At 45.5% G+C, this 23960-nt stretch overlaps 1 protein-coding gene across 1 annotated transcript in view; it reads left to right on the forward strand.

Annotated features, from left to right (window-relative positions):
* The window catches only part of LOC130112243 (nucleosome-remodeling factor subunit BPTF-like), a 98645-nt gene that overhangs the window by 19918 nt on the left and 54767 nt on the right, over positions 1–23960 (forward strand). Inside the window, exons 5-10 of the mRNA XM_056279521.1 lie at positions 8882–9154; positions 17527–17715; positions 17837–18012; positions 20587–20766; positions 21846–22027; positions 23561–23692. Of these exons, the coding sequence (XP_056135496.1) occupies positions 8882–9154; positions 17527–17715; positions 17837–18012; positions 20587–20766; positions 21846–22027; positions 23561–23692 (1132 nt within the window). The remainder of the gene's footprint in view (positions 1–8881; positions 9155–17526; positions 17716–17836; positions 18013–20586; positions 20767–21845; positions 22028–23560; positions 23693–23960) is intronic.

The raw sequence follows: 23960 nt of genomic DNA on the forward strand, positions 1-23960 counted from the left end.
TATTCTGTTGCCTAACAACACGGGGATCGCATAACAACACGGGGATCGCTGGTTCGAATCCCCGTGTTACCTCCGGCTTGGTCGGGCGTCCCTACAGACACAACTGGCTGTGTCAGCAGATGGGAAGCCGGATGTGGGTATGTGTCCTGGTGGCTGCACTAGCGCCTTCTCTGGTCGGTCGGGGCGCCTGTTTGGGGGGGACTGGGGGGAATAGTGTGATCCTCGTGCTATATCCCCCTGGTGAAACTCCTCACTGTCAGGTGAAAAGAAGCAGCTGGTAACTCCACATGTATGGGAGGAGGCATGTGGTCTGCAGCCCTCCCCGGATCAGCAGAGCGGGTGGAGCAGCGACCGGGACGGCTCAGAAAATTGCTGTAATTTGCCAAGTAGAAATGGGGGGGAAAGGGGGACCCCCTCCCCAAAAAAAAAAAACCCCAGCTGCTTTTGGCCCTGGTGGAGTCAGTTAGTTTGGTAACACAGGAGGTAACAGCTACTTTGTTTTGGTGCAGTGATTGTAGTACTGTTGTAAATTATTTGTATATAAAGTTCTGGGTTTGTTTGCTTTTTTGAAAGATATTTGAGTTATTGAGGAACGCCTTTTTATAATATTTTGCAATCCTGTGTTTAGAGTATTTTGTGTTTTTCATCTTTTCACATTTTCTTTGTAAATACTCTCATTGTCTGCACCTTGGGAGGCTGGCATAATAGATCATGCCGTCATCATATTTTCCAACTATGCCTGTGTTTTTCCAGTTTTTGAGGATTTTAAAATAGAACCCCATGACGGGTGACAAACTAGCTGAGGAGTTAGCAATCAGTTGCGATATAAAACAGGTTTTTCAAAAGTTTTGAATCACCGCAGCTGCGAGAGGTCTTTGATCATCCACTCATAACTGTGCAAAAATGATTAGGCTGGCAGGCCCGGTAGTGTGTCAGATTATCAGCGGACAGATGCACGTACACACGGACAGAAAAACCAGTATCTTCCCTGCCATCATAAGACTTTTGCAGGTCAAGTCGACTGAATGGGAAGTATAGAAAAAAGGTTTTAATATGCAGCGCTCAAGCTAAAAAATCTACCTAATAAAAACGTTTTGCCTGTCAGTCTGTGGATGTGCAGCGTCCTAGGCGGACCCTCACACGAATATGATCAAGTCTAATATGAACTTGCACTTTCCAAAAAGAAAAGGTTTGCTATGTGACCATTTTGGTCTAACCCAGGGCTCGGCAACCTTTACTGTCAAAATGTCTTGATGCATGCTCAATAATCCAGGTCAGAAAATCAAGCAAGGTTGAATCAGTTCGTCCAGACACAACGTTTATTGACAGAAACGTCTCATCACTCAACTAAGTGACTTCCTCAGTATAAACTGACTGCAAGTATCCCCACCTTTATAAACAATACAGTACAATACAGCACCTGACGACTGAAACCAACGACCTGTTTCATATGCAAATATGGGTGTGATCATTAACTAGAGTCTCGATGGCCAGAGGGTTGGGGAATAGTTGCAATCCCTAATCCTCTGTGAATAGTACACATGATCACACCCATATTTGCATATGAAACTAGTCGTTGGTTTCTTTCATTAGGCTCTGTATTGTTGATAAGGGTGGGGATACCTGCAGTCAGTTTAGACTGAAGAGGTCACTTAGTGGTTGATGAAACGTTTCTGTCGATAAACGTGGGGTCCAGATGAACTGATTCAACCTTCTTTGATTTACTGTCAAAAGAGGCGTTTTTGGCCAAAAAAGAAAAACAAACTATCTGGAGCTCCAAAACATATGTGAGCCTTCTAATGACGGTAACACAGCCTGTTGAGTCTAAACTAGCCTATCTACATGACTAATGGGTCCACATGAGCATTCATTAACATTTTTTACCACATGTGGCTACTCTGCAGTGGGCTTTAACTTTGCATTTCCATCACAATAATGCCTTATTTTGTTGCATTTAAAATTATAGAACCACAATAAAGAAAACTGTTTACATTTTTTTGCCTTTTTATTGGGGGCTGCTATTACCAACAAAAAAACAAACAAAACTGAACAAAAGTCCAGTTCACTGTGAAGTAGTCTCTTTTTTTTTTCTTCAGCCACATACAGCAGTCACCCCCCAGGCCTGAGCATAAAAGGCAACAGCTAAGGGTCATTCAATGCTTTGAAGATGTTAATGGAGAAGTATAGAGAAGGTCAGAAGGAGTTACATTGTGTCTTTGTGGATTTAGAGAAGGCATCTGACAGGGTGCCGAGAGAGGAGGTGTGGTATTGTATGAGGAAGCCAGGAGTGGCAGAGAAGTATGTAAGAGTGATGTAGGATATGACATTACATTACAGTCATTTAGCCGACTCTTTTATCCAAAGCAACTTACAATAATTGCATCATTTAATGTAGGAGATCAGGAGAACTACTGGTCATCAGAGGTCATAAGTGCATCTTCTCTCTAAACAAGCATCTAAGAGCAAAACCAGTGTTAAAGTAAAAGCGCAAGACAGAGGTTTTTTTTAAATGAGTGAATACAATAAGTGCTAAGAACAAGTAACAGGGTAGTAGTTCTTGAAGAGGTGAGTTTTCAACCTGTGCCGAAAGATGGGCAGCGACTCCGCTGTCCTGACATCAGTGGGGAGTTCATTCCACCACTGTGGGGCCAGGACAGAAAAGAGCCGGGACCGAGATGATTGGCAGCAAGGGCCTCTGAGCGACGGGGCAACCAGGCGTCCTAAGGCAGCAGAGCGAAGTGGTCGGGCGGGGGTGTAGGGCTTGACCATGGCCTGGAGATAGGAAGGAGCTGTTCCTTTCACTGCCCTGTAGGCCAGCACCAGAGTCTTAAACTGGATGCGAGCAGCTCTGGGAGCCAGTGTAGGGACATGAGAAGAGGAGTTGTGTGGGAGAACTTATGGCGGTTGAACACCAGACGAGCTGCAGCTTTCTGAACAAGCTCCAGAGGTCTGATGGTCGACGCCGGGGCACCAACAAGGAGGGAGTTGCCGTAGTCCAGCCTGGAGATGACCAGAGCCTGGATGAGCACCTGTGCCATCTTGTCGGTGAGGAATGGGCGAGTCCTCCTGATGTTATAGAGGAGAAATCTGCAGGAGCGAGCAACCGATGCAATGTTTTCAGCAAGCGACAGTTGGTCGTCCAGGATCACACCCAGATTAGCAACCCCTAACGGGAGCAGCCGAAAGTATTAATAGTGTGTGTATATATATATATATATATATATATATATATATATATATATATATATATATATTATTATTATTATTATTATTATCATTATTATGCTATTATATTATACTACTTACAGTATTATATCATTAATACTATTCACTACTCACTATTTTATTCACTATTTTTATTTTCTTTACTATATCATACTACTATTTATACAACATACTATTTACTATTAATCTTATATTATTATTATATTGCTACTATAATATAATATATTCATAAATACAGTAGGGTGTAGTATAGGCTATTAATAATAATAATATGCTATACTCCTGTACTCCATCCATCCATTATCCAAAATGCTTATCTTGCTCTCAGGGTCGAGGGGATGCTGGACCCTATCCCAGCAGTCATTGGGTAGCAGGCAGGGAGACACACTGGACAGGCCACCAGGCCGTCACAGGGCCCACACACACACACACAGACAGTCACACCTAGGGACAATTTAGTACGGCCGATTCACTTGACCTACATGTCTTTGGACTGTGGGAGGAAACCGGAGCACCCGGGGGAAACCCACGCAGACACGGGGACAACATGCAAACTCCACACAGAGGACGACCCGGGACAACCCCCAAGGTTGGACTACCCCGGGGCTCGAACCCAGGACCTTATTGCTGTGAGGCAGTCGTGCTTCTATTTCAGATGTGGTCAAATGGCCCGCTTGGTTCCAACGCCTGTGAAGCCAACAATTTATTGATATTTGGAAATTGACCCATGAGCCATACTGCTGTACTATGTATTATTGTACTATGTATTTTTGTACTACTACAAATGCGTCTCACTTAATATTATATTACATTTATTTTCCATACTATTTATACTGTTCTATAGTTTTACGGTTTTTTATGTAAATATTAAACTGCTGTAACACCTGAATTTCCCTTCTGAGGATCAATAAAAGCGCATCTTATTTTGTAATTTGTCTGTCTGTCTCTGACTATATCTGTATCCTTTCACTGCTATAATAATATATAAAGCAGACTGACTGCCAATGTGTCACTACTTTATTTGTATTTACTGAGTTTGTTCCATTTCTCTAAATGATGGTCAATTATTAGTACTTAAAGATACAGTATTTTGATTTTTTTTTTTCAGTATTTCAAGGTGAATTAGCTGTGTTCTGACCTGGAGCACAAGAAAACCTAAAATGACGGGGACATAGACAGAAACAGCCACTTCAACAATGTAAAAAAAAAAAAACGTACTGCACATTTCATGTACATTAAATTATATGTGCACACTTCCAGGAAGTGTGGTGGTCTATTCCGTTGCCTACCAACACAGAGATCATCAGCTCGAATCCCTGTGTTACCTCCGGCTTGGTCGGGCGTCCCTACAGACACAATTGGCCGTGTCTGCGGGTAGGAAGCCGGATGTGGGTATGTGTCCTGGTCGCTGCACTAGCGCCTCCTCTGGTTGGTTGTGGCGCCTGTTTGGGGGTTGGGAGGAATGGTGTGATCCTCTCACATGCTACGTCCCCCTGGTGAAACTTGTCACTGTCAGGTGAAAAGAAGTGACTGGCGACTCCACATGTATTGGAGGAGGCATGTGGTAGTCTGCAGCCCTCCCCAGGATCGGCAGAGGGGGTGGAGCAGCAACCGGGACGGCTCTGAAGAGTGGGGTAATTTGCCGGATACAATTGGATAGAAAAAAGGGGGAACCCCCCCCCCCAAAAAAACTATGTGATATGGGGGACATCTCCACAAGTACAAACCAAGGAAAATAAGCGAAATCCATGTTTGAAAAATGGGAGTTTTTACAGTTGTTTATGACAATGAATTGTTTTCCACCATGCAAGTTATTCAGTTCATGTAAGCCTAGCATTGATACACACTCCTCTCTTGAGCATCTAGCAGTGGTTATAGCCTAAATATCGAGATTCTAAGGAACTGGAGACAAAACTTTTTTTTTTGTACTCCACATAGTAGATCTTAAACCCTTGAATATAAAAAAAATATCATTGAAATTGGTTGAGAAATTTAAACATTATTGTACTTTTTATCCAGAAAAACTGCAGGTCCAATATGGTGGCAACGTTGACATATCGCAGGAACAGGCTGAAGCCTCCATTGCGACATTTATGTACACCAGTCAGCCAAAACATTAAAACCACCTGCCTAATATTGTGTAGGTCCCCCTGCCACCAAAACAGCTCTGACCTGTCAAGGCATGGACTCCACAAGACCTCTGAGTCTGAAGGTGTCCTCTGGTATCTGGGACTAAGATGTTAGCAGCAGATCCTTTAAGTCCTGTAAGTTGTGAGTTGGGGCCTACATTTTCAGACTTGTTTTTCCAGTACATCCCACAGTTGCTTGATCGTATTGAGATCTGTGGAATTTGGAGGCCAAGGCAACACCATGAACTCTTCTGTCATGTTCCTCAAACCATTCCTGTACAATTTTTGCAGTGTGGCGGGACACATTATCCTGCTGAAAGAGGCCACTGCCATCAGGGAATACCATTGCCATGAAGGGGTGTACCTGCTCTGCAACAATGTTTAGGTAGGTGGCACCTGTTGCCCAGAGATCACATGGCCTCCGGTGGCTTGATATCCTGGTGCCATCTCTTCCCCGGGCAAATGACGCACACGCATCCAGCCGTCAACATGATGTAAAAGAAAACACGATTTACCAGACCAGGCCACCTTCTTCCATTGCTGCATGGTCCAGTTCTGACACTCACATGCCCATTGTAGGCACTTTCGCTGGTGGAAAGGGATCAGCATGGGCACTCTGACCAGTCTGAGGCTATCAGCTGCAATGCACTGTGTTTTCTGACACCTGTCTGTCATAGCCAGCATTAACTTTTTCAGCATTTTGAGCTACAGTAGCTCTTCTGTGTGATCTGACCAGACGGGCTAGCCCTAGCTCCCCACGCGCATTGGGCAGCCTTGGGCACCCATGACCCTTTCGCCGATTCACCGGTTGTCCTTCCTTGGACCACTTTTGGTAGCTGCTGACCACTGCATACCGGGAACACCCCACAAGACCTGCCAGTTTGGAGATGCTCTGACCCAGTTGTCAAGCCATCACAATTTGGTCCTTGTCAAAGTGGCTCAGATTCTTACACTTGCCCATTTTTCCTGATTCCAACACATCAACTTCAACACCTGACTGTTCACTTGCTGCCTAATATATCCCACCCCTTGACAGGTGCCATTGTAACGAGATAATCAATGTTATTCACTGACCTGTCAGTGGTTTTCATGTTTTGGCTGATTGGTGTATATATGTCTGATGTAACAATTTAGCCTGATTACTTTATGGCTGCGTTGTTTCTGCGCATGCCCTGCCCTGGGGAGTCATTTAATAGTAACTTTATTTATATAGCACTTTTCTACAACAATGTTACAGAGTGCTTTAAAAAGAAATAAAACCAGACAAGGCAAAAAGATTAAGGCCGAATAAGTAAGGGTAAAAATAAAAACAGTATAAATAAATAAAAACAAATATCAAACATTTGTAAAAGCTTTCATAAAAAGAAAAGTTTTAAGACGAGATTTGAAAGAAGCTAGAGACTTGGTTTGTCTTAGCTCAACAGGAAGAGAGCTCCACGGTGTGGGGCTCTAACAGCAAAAGCCACATCACCCTTTGTTAACAAACTGAGACCTGGGAATATCCAGCAAGGCTCCATACGCAGATTTTTTGTTTTTGTTTTGTTTTTTTAACCCCCCCCCCTTCTCCCTAATTGGACCTGGCCAATTACCCCACTCTTCCAAGCTGTCCCAGTTGTTGCTCCACCCCCTCTGCCGATCTGGAGAGGGCTGCAGACTACCACATGTGCAGTCACCAGCTGCTTCTTTTCACCTGACAGTGAGGAGTTTCACCAGGGGGACGTAGCACGTGGGAGGATCACGCTATTCCCCCCAGTTCCCCCTCCCCCCCGAACACGCACCCCAACTGACAGGAGGAGGCGCTAGTGCAACGACCAAGACACATACTCACATCCGGCTTCCCACCCGTAGACACAGTCAATTGTGTCTGTAGGGACGCCCGACTAAGCCAGAGGTAACATGGGGATTCGAACCGATGATCCCCATGTTCATAGGCAATGAGAATAGACCACTACAGTACCCGGATGCCCCCAATCTGCAGATCTTAATGGTCGAGGGGGTGTATACCAGGTCAATAAATCACTAATGTATGTCAGCGCAAGACACATTTAATTGAACAGCTGTGTGACATTTCTGCTTGTCGGCTGACGGTTTGTTTGTTTGTTGCTCCGCATCCTGGGTTTTTAACTTTTAATTGATTTTATGGTTTGCTTGCACTATTGTATGGATTTTATCCGATCATCGATTGTTGAATGGTCTTGATCACACTGAAGTCTACGAATCCGTAGTGCTGGTGCTGTATGTAGCAAGAACCATGTGGACTCAACCCTCAGTTTTGGCCACGATTGACAGTTTTGTTTATACTTCCTCACTGAGTTTTTTTGTCTGATTTCTGGAAATACAGCCTATTATTGTTTCATTCATAAATTGATTCTACTGTCCCGCTACTGTGGCTACCTAACACTCAGACTGGACTTCCCTGGCTTTGCTCATGATTGCCGATCCCTGCATTTGTACCGCTAGCGGATTCTGCTGCTCGCTAGCACCTGCTTGTTTTTAGCCAAAGTAGCTAGATACTGGTCCAAGAATTAGACTTTTTGCCGGGTCGTATCTCTGCAAAGACTCCAGAATTATCTTGCCTGTGTCAGTGGTCTGCCACTTGAGAGGCTTACATCCTTCTCCCTCGCAAAAGTCGGATTGTATCTGGATCAGATACAATGCCTTGTGAAGACTGCCATCTGCCCCAGAAGGCAAACAAAAAGACTGTTGAAGAAGTGAATATCATTACACGCCTAGGTAGGAAAATAAATTCTGACCTATTCAGACAAGTCCACGAAGGAATTTCACACAACGCATGTCACGCAGCTGTTCCAATTAAATGCTTTAGTGCATGTAAACACCAGACTGTATTAGATCACATCCCATGTAAACAGTTTACCTGAAATCTTCAGCCGGAATGATTTCAATCAGAATGGGGAAAAGTGCATGTAACCGCAACTAATGTTTTACCATATCTCCTTATCTCTGGGCTAAAGGACGTTACCCTTAGGTCTACGTCAAGGAAGTGAGTTGCATTTGTGTATGCTGGCTGTACAACTGTTAGGCACATATGTAGTACATTTTTCTGTCGCCTACCTACCTCCGACTCAGAATTAGCTCTAGTTGTTTCCAGGTTTTCAACTCAACATTTTGTTTTCTGCCAATTTTTCAGTAACCATGGAAGCATCTTGCATGTTTAGAGTTTTTTTCTCAAGGGGGATGCCTCTCAGATGACCTTTTCCTCATCTTAGCTCATAACATTTATATGTCATCTTGCTTTTCTCTTTGTCTGGCTTTCACTCTATCATGTTTGGTACATATTAAATTCAGACCTCTGTTTTAAAGTTATATTGTTTTCACAAGTTCAAACACCGTTTAACCATGTCAGATTCGAGCTGATCTTTCTTTTATTTTTTCCTCATTCCCACAGGAGCTCCTTTTAATATGACAAACTATGCTGTTGGTATTCAATAATCTATTAGGTGTCTTTAACCCCTTCTATAACTGTTGTTTCACTTCCTTTTTGTTTGCCTCTCTCTTCTCTATTTCAGAGGAGATCCTGGACCGTTTGCGGGCCAAGCAGGAGGAAGAGCTGGAGGAGGTGAAGAGACGGGCTGCCGAGGAGGCCCAGAAGGCGCGGCTGGAGAGGGAGAAGGGGGACGTGGACGTGGTGAAGGACGACATCAACGGAGGCGCCAAGAAAGAAGAGGTTGTCCTGCAGGAGGTCACGGCCAAAGATCCTCAGAAGGAGGTAAAAGAGGAGACCTGGGAGGGGAATAAGGCTGCTTCACAGGAGGAAAGCAAGGAGGAGAACAGAACTGCAGGTAACAACTATATGATGATGATATTTGTTGGTAGCTTATGGTAATAATCACAAGACTATTTTTCTGTGATGCACATTTCATTTGAAACAAATCTCAAAGTGCAACCTGTTAAAAAGTGGTTATCCATCTTTGAAAAGTAAATCTAATATAAACTGAATTCAGGTGCTCACCACATTATAAGAACTCTGGACCCAATAAAATATGTTAGTAGCCTAAAGAAACTGAATGGTCCTCATATTGTCGCCACAAAAGCAAATACAATCATGAAGAATCATATGGGGTGTTATGGCTGCATTGAAACATCTGTAATGACTACCATATGGTTTCAAATGCTGTCATATCAACATCCAAAGGAGTTGAATCAAGTGCAACTGGACTTGGTATATATTCGTGAAGACGTTTCGCCTCTCATCCAAGAGGCTTCCTCAGTTCGTACCTTTCTGCCTAGACCAAACTAGTCTGACTGGCTGGTTATGAGACTCAGAATTTATCCTCTTTGGAGTCGTCGTCAAAGCTATAGATGTCCATGGCTCTTCGTGTTCCGATGTTTACCAACGCCCATCGCTAACAGATCTTGGATGAGAGGCGAAACGTCTTCACGGATATATACCAAGTCCAGTTGCACTTGATTCAACTCCTTTGGATAACCATGACCTGGATGAATGAGAACATTCACAGACATGTCATATCAACATGTATTTTAAAAACATTTTAAGGAATTTCTGGTGTTTCTGTTTGCTGGAGTATTATGTGTATTCTTGTGCCCACCATCTTGTGGTGTTTGTTTTCCCTACTGCTTGCTGGCCAGCAGGTGATAATGATTTGATTTGACACCTGCCTCTACAAGAAATGCCTGTTTCTCTTTCACATTTAACTAAGGAAGATCTTACAGATTGAAACGTTGCCTTTAAAAGAGAATAAAACTATTTATTGGGAGCTTAACAGGGAGATGCGGCATAAAGCGAAGCGAGAGGTGGCAAAAGGAAAGGAAAAGGCGTATGGTGAGTTGTATTAGAGGTTAGACACTAAGGAAGGAGAAAAGGACTTGTACGGATTGGCTAGACAGAGGGACCGAGCTGGGGAGGATGTGCAGTAGGTTAGGGCGATCAAGGATAGAGATGGAAATGTGCTGACAAGAGAAAGAGAAGGTTGGATGATGTGAGGATAGTGAATCAGGAAGTGCAGCGGATTAGCAAACAGGAAGTGAGGGCAGCTGTGAAGAGGATGAGGAGTGGAAAGGTCCTGATGACATACCTGTGGAGGCATGGAGATGTTTAGGAGAGATGGCAGTGGGGTTTTTAACTAGATTGTTTAACACAATCCTGGAAAGTGAGAGGATGCCTGAGGAGTGGAGAAGAAGCATACTGGTACCGATTTTCAAGAACAAGGGCGATGTGCAGAACTGTAGCAACTACAGAGGTATAAAGTTGATCAACCACAGCATGAACATTTGGGAAAGAGTAATAGTAGCTAGGTTAAGAGGAGAGGTGATGATCAGCAAGCAGCAGTATGGTTTCATGCCATGAAAGAGCACCACAGATGTGATGTTTGCTTTGAGAATGTTGATGGAGAAGTATAGAGAAGGCCAGAAGGAGTTACATTGGGTCTTTGTGGATTTAGAGAAAGCATACGACAGGGTGCCGAGACAGGAGGTGTGGTATTGTACGAGGAAGTTGGAAGTGGCAGAGAAGTATTTAGGAGTGGTGCAGGATATGTATGAGGGCAGTGTGACAGTGGTGAGGTGTGCGGTTGGAATGACAGATGGTTCAAGGTGGAGGTGAGATTACATCAAGGATCGGCTCTGAGCCCTTTCTTGTTTGCAATGGTGATGGACAGTTTGACGGACGAGATCAGGCAGGAGTCTCTGTGGACTATGATGTTCGCGGATGACATTGTGATCTGTAGTGAGAGTAGGGTGCAGGTTGAGGAGAGCCTGGAGAGGTGGAGGTATGCACTGGAGAGAAGAGGAATGAAAGTCAGTAGGAGCAAGATGGAATTCCTATGCGTGAATGAGAGGGAGGACAGTGGAATGAAGAGGATGCAAGGAGTAGAGGTGATGAAGGTGTATGAGTTTAAATACTTGGGGTCAACTGTCTAAAGTAAAGGGGAGTGCAGAAGAGAGGTGAAGAAGAGAGTGCAGGCAGGGTGGAGTGGGTGGAGAAGAGTGTCAGGAGTGATTTGCGATAGAAGGGTACCAGCAAGAATTAAAGGGAAGGTTTACAAGATGGTAGTGAGACCAGCTATGTTGTATGGTTTGGAGACAGTGGCACTGATGAAAAGACAGGAGGTGGAGGTGGCAGAGTTGAAGATGATAAGATTTTCACTGGGAGTGATGAAGAAGGACAGTTTTAGGAACGAGTATATTAGAGGGACAGCTCAGGTTGGACAGTTTGGAGACAAAGCAAGAGAGACAAGATTGAGATGGTTTGGACATGTGTGGAGGAGAGATGCTGGGTATATTGGGAGAAGGATGCTGAATATGGAGCTGCCAGGGAAGAGGAAAAGAGGAAGGCCAAAGAGGAGGTTTATGGATGTGGTGAGGGAGGACATGTAGGTGGCTGGTGTGACAGAGGAAGATGCAGAGGATAGGAAGAGATGGAAACGGATGAGCCGGTGTGGCGCCCCCTAATGGGAACAGTCGAACGTAGTAGTGGTAGATTCAGAGCTTAACAGTGTGCAGACCTCACTCCTTTGTACCCTGAACTGAACTGTGTAACAACCTTGACAAGTGGTTCTCTGGCCTCTGTGTCTCACCTCTTCTGCTTGTTAGCATTGGGGGAAAAAAGACATCATTACAGGGTTATTATTATTTATCGATTGAGGAATCAATTCTGATGGCAATTTTGAAGTGTGGCTTGGCTCTTGGGCCAATTAAAAATGCTTTACTCGGGTGTCCGGGTAGCGTGGCAGTCAATTCCGTTGCCTACCATCACAGGATCTCCAGTTCGAATCCGTGTGTTACCTCTGGCTTGGTCGGGCATCCCTATAGACACAATTGGCCGTGTCTGCGGGTAGGAAGCCGGATGTGAGTATGTGTCTTGGTTGCTGCACTAGCACCTCCGCTGGTCGGTCGTGGTGCCAGGCCTGTTTGGGGGGGGGGGTGAACTGGAGGGACTAGCGTGATCCTCCCACGCGCTATGTCCCCCTGGTGAAAGTCCTCAATATCAGGTGAAAAGAAGCTACTGGTGACTCCACATGTATGGGAGGAGACATGTGGTAGTCTGCAGCCCTCCCCAGATCAGCAGAGGGGGTGGAGCAGCGACTGGGTTGGCTCGGAAGAGTGGGGTAATTGGCCGGATACAGTTGGGGAGGAAAAAAAAAGAAGCTTCGCTCCTCTCCATCACTTGAGCAAATTTGTCACCATCCACTCAACCAAAGCTGTGATCAATGCTAGTGTCTTGTAGTTACCAGATACACTGATGAGCCAAAACATTATGACCACTCACACGTGAACTGAATAACAGTGATTGTCTCCAAACAAGGACACGTGTCAAGGTCTGGGTAGATTAGATGTTAAGTGAACAATCAGTTCTTGTAGTCAAGGTGTTCGATGCAGGAGTAAAGGCCTGAGCGGTTGCTTCCTTTCAGCAGTGGTGAGTACCTACCGAAAGTGGTCCGAGGAGGGACAAACCACAAACTGGCGACAGGGGGTTGGGCGCCCAAGGCTCATCGATGCGTGAGGGCAATGAAGGCTATCCCGTCTGGTCCGAACCAACAGAAAGTGTACTGTGGCATAAGTCACAGAAAATCTTAATGATGGTTACGGGAGGAATGTGCCACAAAACAGTGCATCGTACCTTGCATATGGGGCTGCGTAGCCGCAGAATGGTCAGAGTGCCCGCGATGACCCCTGTCTACCATCAAGAGCACCTACAGTGGGCATGCGAGTGTCGGAACTGAAGCTTTGAGCAGTGGAAGAAGGTTGCCTGGTCCGACGAGTCTCTCTCTCTCTCTCTCTCTCTCTCTCTCTCTCTCTCTCTCTCTCTCTCTCTCTCTCTCTCTCTCTCTCTCTCTCTCTCTCTCTCTCTCTCTCTCTCTCTCTGTCTCTGTCTCTCTCTCTCTCTCTTTTTTTATTTCAAGTCATGTGGATGGCTGTGTACATGTGTGCTGTTTTCCTGGGGAGGGCACCAGGATGCACTGTGGGAAGATGACAAACCGGTGAAGGGAGTGTGATGCAATGTTCTGTTGGGAAGCCCTGGGTCCGGCCATTCATGTGGACGTCAATTTGACACATACCACCACCTAAAAATCGTCGCAACTTGGCAATGGTGTTCCCTGATGGCAGTGGCCTCTTTCAACAGGATAATGTGCCCTGCCACACTGCACACATTGTTTGGGAATAGTTTGAGGAACATGATGAAGTGTTGAAGGTGTTGCCCTGACCTCCAAATTCTCAAGATCTGAATCCGATTGAACATCTATGGGATATGCTGGACCAAGAAGTCCGATCCAGGGTGGCCCCACCTTGCAACTTACAGGACTTGAAGGATCTGTTGCTAATGTTTTGGTGCCAGATACCACAAGACACATTCAGGGGTCTTGTGGAGTCCATGCTTCGGTGGGTCGGTGCTGTTTTGACGGCACACAGAGGATCAATAGCAAATTAGGCAGGTGGTCATAATGTTTTGGTTCATCAGTGTATGTATGTATGTATGTATGTATGTATGTATGTATGAATGTATGTATGTATGTATGTATGTATGTATTATATTCCACAGCCATGAAAAGGGCTGTTTACACCAAATAAGGATGCTGTGCTTACGTTGTATTCAAGGCAGAACAAGCCACAAGGCAAAGAAACAAATTAATTTTTGAGCAAGACCATCATCAGTGAGTGTCAAAGCTCTTTTTGGAGGTCATGGGTTTGGTGAGACAAATCTAAGTGGTCTCTTCAGTCCAAATAGTGCTAGAGACAGATGCATAGTTGGCTATATTCATACAAGATGGCACTCTACAAGGAACTGAACACTTGACCCTTAGAAATAAGACATGGTATTTTTTTACCCAAGAACTGTGCAGATGTGTGTAAAGTACTTTACAACCTATTTCAAGTTTTCCCTAGAGGTCATTATATTGAGACAATTCTTTTGAGGTAATGTGTCTTGGCAAATGATTAATTATCTCTGCCAGGCAGTACCTTGGAGGGGATTATGTGTTTGGTCACGCGTGTGTCTGTCTGTCTGCAGCTAATCTCGCAAACTACTGGACCTAAAAAAAAAGTGTTCTGAGTTATGAATGTATGATGAAGAACCTGTCGTGGTTATGGCGATTCAAAACATTTGTTCTCGCTATCACTGCTCGCTCGCTTCATTCACTCTTTAGCTCGCTCGACCGAAGCTACTCCGTCGTTTTCCGATCTAAGTCAACCGTCTGTGTGCGCGACTCACGTGTACAGTTGAGTCGGATTGGGCAGTGACAGTGTCAAAACATGATTCAAGTATGAGTCTTGAAAGTAAAGGAGAAGTTGATCATTCACTGCTGCTCTCAGCACAGGAGGAACACTGGATGAACCAAAAATAATTTGCCTCATTCACCTCGCCCCCATACAAAAGTGCCATAGTCTCCGATATTAAAACTCTGCTAAAAAACACAATTTCAAGCACACAGTCACGGCTGGAAGCCATCTCAGCAGTTACACAGTAAAACATTTCGCATGGTTGAGCTGTGTTTTCTTACCATAGTTTCATAAATTAAAGTCAGTCAGCAGAGCGGCCATTCGCCTTCATTTATTTTATATCATGAAAACAGTAGAGAGGGCATCCGGGTGGTGTGGCGGTCTATTCCGTTGCTTACCAGCACGGGGACCGCCAGATCGAGTCTCCGTGTTACCTCCGGCTTGGTTGGGCGTCCCTACAGACACAATTGGCCGCGTCTGCAGGTGGAAAGCTGGATGTGGGTATGTGTCCTGGTCGCTGCACTAGCGCCTCCTCTGGTCGGTCGGGGTGCCTGTTCAGGGGGGAGGGGAACTGGGGGGAATAGCGTGATCCTCCCACGCACGACGTCCCCCTGGTGAAACTCCTCACTGTCAGGTGAAAAGAGGCGGCTGGTGACTCCACATGTATGGGAGGAGACGTGGTAGTCTGCAGCCCTCCCTGGATCAGCAGAGGGGGTGGAGCAGAGACCGGGATGGCTCGGAAGAGTGGGGTAATTGCCCAAGTGCAGTTGGGGAGAAAAGGGGGGGGGGGCAGGAGAAGAAGAGCTGGTTTTTCTGTCAGTGTGTGTGCGTGTATGGAGAAGGGGGGAAAGGTATGCCTGGCGGAGATCTGAGTGCACTCCTAGTTTAAAACTGGAACAGTTGCTGCAGAAACTGTGTGGGTGGGCTGCAAGAAACTTCTCAATCTTCACTCTGCAGGCCATGACATCAATCCAAGATTCAATAATTTATTTTCTGTGAGACATTTTACTGCATCTAGACTTCATTAGCTTTAAAGTTCAAAGGATGTTGGAAAGGGGAGTATATCTCTACATCTGATTCAGCCTGAGAGTTTAAAATTCAAGTTGAATGTCTCAGGTGTGTAGGATTAGATAGGTGTCTATTTTGGGAAGTACAAATAAACATAATGAGTGTACAGCCTCTCAGTGAGCCTGAAAACAAACGTCACTGTTATGTTTATTATAATTGATCTGTTCATTAAGTGCACTATGTTATCCAAATTCATTATATTGCTACTGCTGGTCCCTACCCTGATTGAAACAACGTCGCCATTTGCCATTACCTCAAAAAGTTGTCCATGGATGATCATTTAATCCAATTAAAAGATATTCATACCATTACCGCTGTTCGTCTGTAGTTGGAGGAGTCCCACCCACTGGTCAGGAGGGCAATACTGGCAGTGGCATCACAGAAGGACCTAAACCTGCAGCTGCCCCAGCTTCAGCATCAGCCGTCACTGCCACCGAGGGCTCTGGCCTGGTCCCGGAGGCTCGGGAGCCCCCTTCCTCTGCTGGAGAGGCTGGGGAAGAGGGACATTCAAATATGGAAGTCACTGATGAGACGGAAGGTATACAGGACCCTTAAGGGTGAAGTTGCTCTTTTTAAGCCTTTGTTTGGGATCAGCTTCATTGCCCTCGGTGCATATCTTGAACTTTGCAGGGGGAGAAATAGTGAAACTGACCCAAACTCGACCGCTTTGGGCAGATTCCCAGCGCGGGGTCGCCAGAGGACATGTCTGCGACATTGTCGGTGACCGTGACGTGTTTTGTTCTGTCATACCTTCTGTGATTTGGTATCTCTCTTGGCCATCTCCCGCCCGCCCTCTCTTTTGACGCTCCTGCCATTAGTCCCTGTAGGTGCTCCTCATTCTATTGGCTGTCTTGTGCCTTCAGTAATCCACTTTTTTTTCATCCTGGTTTGGATTTCAGCTTCAGTCTCAAGCAGTTTTGGCCGATCTGTTCTCTTGAATGCTCATGCTTTCTCCGGCTCCTTGCATGGTTTGATTTGAATCAGTGTGAATGGAACTGAGCCTCAATTGAGTCAATTGGGGATAATTTACATTTACATTCACGTTCACACACCCCCCACACACACACACACACATACACACAATTGCACAGCTTTGTCATGCTGCTTCTCTGTCGTTGCTAACCTCAGTTAGATGGCCATTGCTTAAGATGTCTCCATATGAGAACGAAAAGAAATCTCTTGAGATAAATCTCCATGCATTTGGTTATCATTTCGGTAAGAATTTGACTGTAGGGGGTCCTCTGTAGCCAAATGGTATGGATACAACATATACCACATGGCCACATTGTCGCAACATTGCTGGTTTGATTCCAGCCACCGACCTATGTTGCATGTCATACCCCTTACTCTCTCCCATTTCCTGTCTGCCTTTCACTGTAGCTATCTTAATAAAGGTAAAAATACCAAAAATAATCTTTAAAAAGTTAATTTGAATGTAAAGCTTCACCGTTTGTTGTCAGTTTTGTGGTGTTTGTGCAAATCTTGTGTTGTGGCTGAGGTTGGCTTTGCACCAAGTTTATTTGGCTTTTTTTCTCTCTCAATTGCTCCGTGTAAATCCTGTCTTGAATGGTAGCGCATTGCTCCCAGTTGACCTGTGACTTCGCCTGTGCACTGCATGCTGATCACCACTAAGGGGAGCCACAGTCCAGCTAATTACTGTCCAAAAAAAAAAAAGCTATTGTAAAAAGCGCTATAACGTTCCACATAAGGACAAGGTCAGACACAATGCTATTGCTGTCCATTCATCTCTGTGAGTGAAAAGCCTCAACTGGCCGGAGCTGAAATGAGACACGGAAGGTGTCTCCGATATCGGCACATGTCATATGACAAAATGAACCAAGTAATGAATACAAGTTTGCCTCGCTCTAATAAAGGTTAATACTCCCTGTCACTTTTTGTCTCTGTGTAGCTGAAAAAGCAGCTTCCAACACTGTCTCGCCCAGTGGGGAGGGAGTCCCCAGCCTCAGCCATCCCCTCCAGCCCAGTGAAGAGAACAGTAACAGCAGCATGTGTACAGGGGGCCCTCCCAGGGGCCCTGAACCCCCAGATCTTGCCGACAAGTCCTCCCAGTCATCCCTGGCCAGCTTCGATGACACAGGTCTGACATCCCTGAGATGTTTGGTTACAGCGTCCCTCTTTAGCTATTAATTACGCATTTGACATTTTTGTGACCATGAGTGAGACTATAAATGACTTTCTTTTTTTTCTTTTTTTAACAGTGGACGGTAAAGAGCCAGCCAATGGTGAGACACCAGGGCCTTGTAGTAAGAAGTCTGCGGCCACGCGCATGGTGACTAGGCTGAGGAATCCTGAGAGCAAGCTCAGCCAGATGAAGAGCCAACAGGTGGCTGCCGCTGTTCATGAAGCCAATAAGGGCTTCAAAGAGGGCAAAGAGGTGGGACTCATAGCTGGTTGTGATTTTACTTGAGTTAGGTGGTAAATACATGCATATGGATTGTTGTTAAGGTCAGATGAAATCCAGAATGACATGAAATGTATTGCAGGCAAATGCCTTTTCATCAAGGTAATTTTAGGTAATGGTAAAATCACATCCAGCACCCACACAATCAGCACTGGCGCCTCCCAGGGATGTGTGCTCTCCCTTCTGCTCTTTTCCCGCTACACAATGACTGCATTTCAGGAGACTCCTCTGTTAAACTCCAGAAGTTTGCAGACTACACAACGATCATCGGCCTCATTGGGACGGTGACGAGTCTGCATACAGACAGGAGGTTGAACAGCTAGCCCTCTGGTGCAGTCATGACAGCCTGGAGCTGAGCACGCTCAGAACTGTGGAGATGACAGTGGACTTTAGGAGGAGCCCCCCAGCACTGCCCCCCCACCATAGAATCAGGCATAATTTCTTGTCATTTCTTTCATGTACTTGGTCCAGCCCACAGCAGTGCGACACAAAAGACACATCCCAAATTTCCCAAAAACGACACCACCAAAAACATACAAAACCAGTAAGAGAACAAAGTAAAAAAAAAAAAAAAAAAAAAACAGTTAACAACACAGTTCACTCAGTGCAACACAGTCCAAAAACTCCACTGTCCAGAGAACGAGCGCCAGCCAGGATGACTGTCGGAACTGCCGGTCTGCACGGGCTAGCAGTTAGCTTAGCCAGCCCCGCTTCCGCGTCCTATCAGACCGCCCTTGGTGTTTTCTCCTTGGGTGCAGCTCCGACAGGGCTGTGGTCCCTGGGCCTACCAGACGCAGCAGACCAGGCTCTCCCAGCCAGACACCTTCAACGCACCTCCCCACACTCCACACGACGACACTAAAACACAGTCAACGCCAGGCAAGGCCACCGCCAGACTGCCCTCGGTGTTATTGGAATTACTGGTCTGCATGGGCTAGCAGTTAGCTTAGCCTGTCCCGCCTCCGCGTCCTGTCAGACCGATCTAGCGCCAGCTCTCCCAGCCATCAAATGAAGACAAAACAAACTTCAACGCAGACGTGGGCAAAAACACTACATGGACAGTAATGGGTGAGGCCGCCGCAAACATAAGTTCACGCTGCCATCTTCCCACACCGGTACTGGGTGAGGCCGCTGCAAATGTGAATTCACGCCACCATCTTCCCACCTTCAGTGGGAACTAACTCAACTAAGTGACATCTTCAGACTGAAGAGGTCACTTAGTTGAGTGATGAAATGTATCTGTCATTAAGCGTTGTATCCAGATGAACTGATGCAACCTTCTTTGATTTTCTGACCTGGGTTATTGAGCATGCATCAAGACACTTGGGAAGGGATCAAATAGGCAGTCTGTTGATTACTTGTTCCTTAAAAGCACCTAACTAGCTTGCCGTCCAAAAGATGAACATCTTGACTCATTATCAGCTGGTGTGGAACATGGTATGTTTATTTAGATGACTGCAGTGACTAAGCAGAGCCTGTTCTTGTGAGGTTTGCATTTCAGCGTAGATGAACATTGTTTTTAGTAGCTTTTTTTTTATAGTATATTGAATTGCACATCTCCTTTCTTTGTAAACGAATAGTCATGTGTAGCGTTCATTGATATTGTTCAGCTACATTGCTGTTCTGGTTAGCAGACTGAACTAAGAAGTTATACAAGTGAGAAGGGTGGACTGGGAATGACTCAGACCACCCCACCAACCACACAAACCAACCACACAAACCACGCCACACTTTATGTAAACAAGGTTACTGAACAATATTTATAACAATAACTTTAGTAGTAGTAGTAGTAACTCTTATAGTCCATAGGGTTAGTGGTTGTGTCAGGAAGGGTGTCCATCGTAAAATTTTGCCAAATCATTAGGAGGTTTGACAAGACCGCCATTCGTGCTGTGCCCTCACAGGGTACCGATGTAAACAATCAATCCGCTGTGGCGACCCCTGGGAAACAGGGAACAAGCCGAAAGAAGATTCATAACGATAACTTTAGTAAGACAGAACAAGGGGAACGTGTTGCTCTGAGGAGGAGGCTGGCTAGAAGGAGCACATTTTGGCACACTGGCAGCAAGGTGGCAAGAATCTCGAACCATCTGACCAGTAAAAGAAACAATTTTAACCCCCTTTACGTTTTTACTCTTTTTGTTTGTCCATCTTGCTCCACTCCACTATTTATCCAAATGTCGCCACTTAACAGAGATGGAAAAGGGGTGGGGCCCAGGAAACGTTAGAATGGACCGGACCAAAAGTTAATTGGTTGGGAGAGAGAGGCTGACAGATGTAATACCCAACTGCAGTGGGCCGGCAGCACACTCGCCTGGGCCAGTCAGACACACAACACTTGGTTATTTTTATGTAAGTGGGGTCTGGGGTTATTTATATTTTGCGTTGCATCGACCCCAATTGTCAAGTGGCCCACCAGAAAACTCCCAGTGCTCCAGATGGCCAGTCAGCCATTGCAAGTGAGGATCTGAATCAATAACTGCAATTACATCGATTCACTGCTTTATTTCTTTCTTTTTTTTGTTGCTTTTTTCTCCCTTTATGCAGGTACTAGTGGTGAATGCACAGGGGGATGTCACCCGCGTCAGCACGCGCAGCTCCAAAGAGGTGATAATGAAAGGAACCCTCAGTCACTTCTTTAAGCTGGGCCAGGAGGGCAAGTACCGTGTCTACCACAACCAGTACAGCTCCAACACCCTGGCCCTCAACAAACACCAGCATCGAGAGGCAAGGACCCCTTTTTCTGTTCCGTTCTGTTTTCACTCATCACTATTCATGAATACTTTATTAATTAATTAGAAACATATAGTTGTACATATGCTGTAGGGATAACTTTCCATTAACAGCCATAATATTAGTGGTCATCTGTGTGTCTCTGGAACGCCACTGAAATTGTACAGAAAAAGGCCTGCTAGTGGCGGCACTGGGAGACAGTGTGTGGATGTGGAAACCTCTTGGTTTGCAGATAGGCTGCATTTTCAGCATTGTTTCAGAGTCATATGGAAGACTGCTCAGTGTTATGGCTGCTTATGGAGTGTTATCCCTACAACATACATACAGAGATAATGTGAGATAATGTTGAAAGTTGTGAAGTTTCCCTTTAATAATTTTTTACATTTGGGTGTGGAATCCTAAAAGACTATTTTGATGTTCTTGTTTTTCCACCTTTTTTTTAAATATTTTGCACTTTGAGCGCTTGTGTTGTCTTCTGTACTGTTGGCCTTTCATGTCTTACTCTTTCCACTTTCCCATTGTATTTGATGGTGCTGTTGTGGGGCATGTTTTGTTTTTCAGTTTGAAGTTAGAATTGAAAAACAGAGCTGGTCCAAAATTGTCTCATTGCAGGATAGCCCCCCCCCTTTTTTTTTCCTCCCCAATACTTGGAAAAGAACCCCACTCTTCCGAGCTGTCCCAATCATTGCTCCACCCCCTCTGCTGATCCAGGGAGGGCTGCAGACTACCACATGTCTCCTCCGATACATGTGGAGTCGCCAGCCGCTTCTTTTTCACCTGACAGTGAGGAGTTTCACCAGGGGGACGTAGCGTGTGGGAGGATCATGCTATTCCCCCCAGTTCCCCCTCCCCCCCGAACATGCGCCCCGACCGACCAGAGGAGGTGCGAGTGCAGCGACCAGGACACATACCCACATCTGGCTCCCCAACGATTCCCGTGTTGGTAGGCAACGGAATAGACCGCTATGCTACCCAGACGCCCTGCAGGATAGTTTTTGATTAGACTGGGCTTCAGTCAGAAATTCCTGGGGTTCCATGCCTATCTAAAATCTACCCAACTTTCTTTCCCTCAGGACCACGACAAGAAGCGGCACCTGTCCCACAAGTTCTGCATGACACCAGCAGGGGAGTTTAAATGGAACGGGTCCATCCACGGTTCTAAATTTCTGACCGTCTCCACGCTGAGACTTACCATCATCCAGCTGGAGAACAATGTCCCAGCACCGTTCATGCATCCCAACTGGGCCTCACATAGGTGGGAAGCAGAGTGGGTGACTGGGAGATGAAGGGGGACTTAATGTTGCTGCCAATAATCTCCCTAACCAGTCAGTGCTGTTGGTCTATCTAGTTTCATAAAAGCATAGCCGCTTCAGTGCAATTCATTTTGACAGAGAAATCGACGTTCTCCTGCCACATGCATGCATTGTGTGAGAGTCTGTCATTGTTGGGGGGTTAAGAACACAAACATCTCAGCCAGTAAGCCTCGCAACTCTTCTGCCATTCACTGATGTCAGTGGATGGCAGAAGTAACCCGGCTCGCTATAGAGAGCTACAGTGATACAGACAACCTTGGCAGGTATTGTGTACGTTCAAGGCTCAGCGTTTTCGGCTTTTACTGATTTTCACCGAAAAATACCCAGATTTTTTAAAAGGAGCAGATCAGTTTAAACTGATTTTCACCCGGATTTTATGTTTCCACGGATCCAAAAGTTGTTCCTGTTCATGTGAGGTTATGTAACAGTGTCCTCTTGTGGTGATATTCGGCATGCTGGATGGCTTTGAAAAATAAAAACCGAAAACACTGAGCCTTGTGTACGTTACAGAGATGCAACCGCTACAACTGATACATGGAAAGAAATTTGAAAATTGGTGAAATGTTCCTTTGAAGTAAAATGTTATTCTGGTGCTTGTATAGCGTGCTTTTTAGCTCACTCTGTAACTATAACAACCATTGTTTCCCTGGATGCTAACACTAGCACATCAGCTGTCTGCTGGGATTGGTACACTGTGGAGATCATTTCAATCCTGATGCATTATTGGAGTGAAAAGTCATTATTTAGTGTCTGTTTAGTTCAGTATAGCGCAGAAGAAGAACAGATCACTATTGCCCTTTTCCCACTACATGGTACCGGCTCAGCTCGACTTGACTCGCCCTTCTTTTGTTATCCGTTACTGGAAAGTACCGGCATTTTGGTAACTGTTACCACTTTTCTGGTACCACCTTTGTCGAGGTTCCAAAAAAAATGGAGTGGTACCAAAACCAATGCAGACCTCTGACCGGTCAGAAAAACGCATCACTGCGTCATCAATGGACACATGGGATATCACCCGGCATTTTTAAATGCTGAAGCGGTCGAAGCGGAGTTATCTTACAAACTACATTTTGAAATTGTAAATAACAGAGAGCTGAAAATTCACTCTGTCGTTGTGTCGAGGAGGTACAGACATTTCGTACGGTGTTCTTACAATGGTCGCATTGAAGATGACGTCACAGCATTTTAACCAGGCGTCGCTATGACGACCAGCTACACCGAGTGGGTACTGTTACGGTAATGGAGAGCGACACAGAAGCGTGTCGAGTCGAGCAAGTACCATGTAGTGGAAAAGGGGCATATCAGAACTTAACGCCTAACAAAACACAAAACTTTTAGTCTGCTCAATCTTGGGGTAAAGAATTATTAGAGGAAGCTGCAGGGAACTGATGATAAAGAGACGTCAAGCCGAAGAGGACAAAATCAAAGGAAAGGAGCCAATGGCAAATGTCTGTCTTTGTTTGTGTCTCTTTTAGGACCAATTGGATTAAGGCGGTTCAGATGTGCAGTAAAGCCAGGGAGTTTGCCCTGGCTCTCGCCATTCTGGAGTGTGCCATCAAACCTGTGGCTCTGCTGCCTGTGTGGAAGGATGTGCTTGGACACACCAGGTACACACACAGTGAAACATCAACATCTCTTGCACACACACTGGTATAGGATTTACTTAAACCCACCATCACTAATTTCATTAAAGTGCAAAACATTTTCACGTTTTCAAAAATGTGAAAATCTCTCTGCATGCACAAACAGGATGTATGGCGAGGTAGAGGTGGTCATTACCAGATCACAGCAACTTACCCCCCCCCTCCCCCCCCGGAGTGTGGCATAACATTAAGATTGAGTCTGCTACCTGTACCACCCACCTCTGCCTCTAAT

This window comes from Lampris incognitus, chromosome 5 (genome assembly GCF_029633865.1).
Source record: "Lampris incognitus isolate fLamInc1 chromosome 5, fLamInc1.hap2, whole genome shotgun sequence".
NCBI lineage: Eukaryota > Metazoa > Chordata > Actinopteri > Lampriformes > Lampridae > Lampris > Lampris incognitus.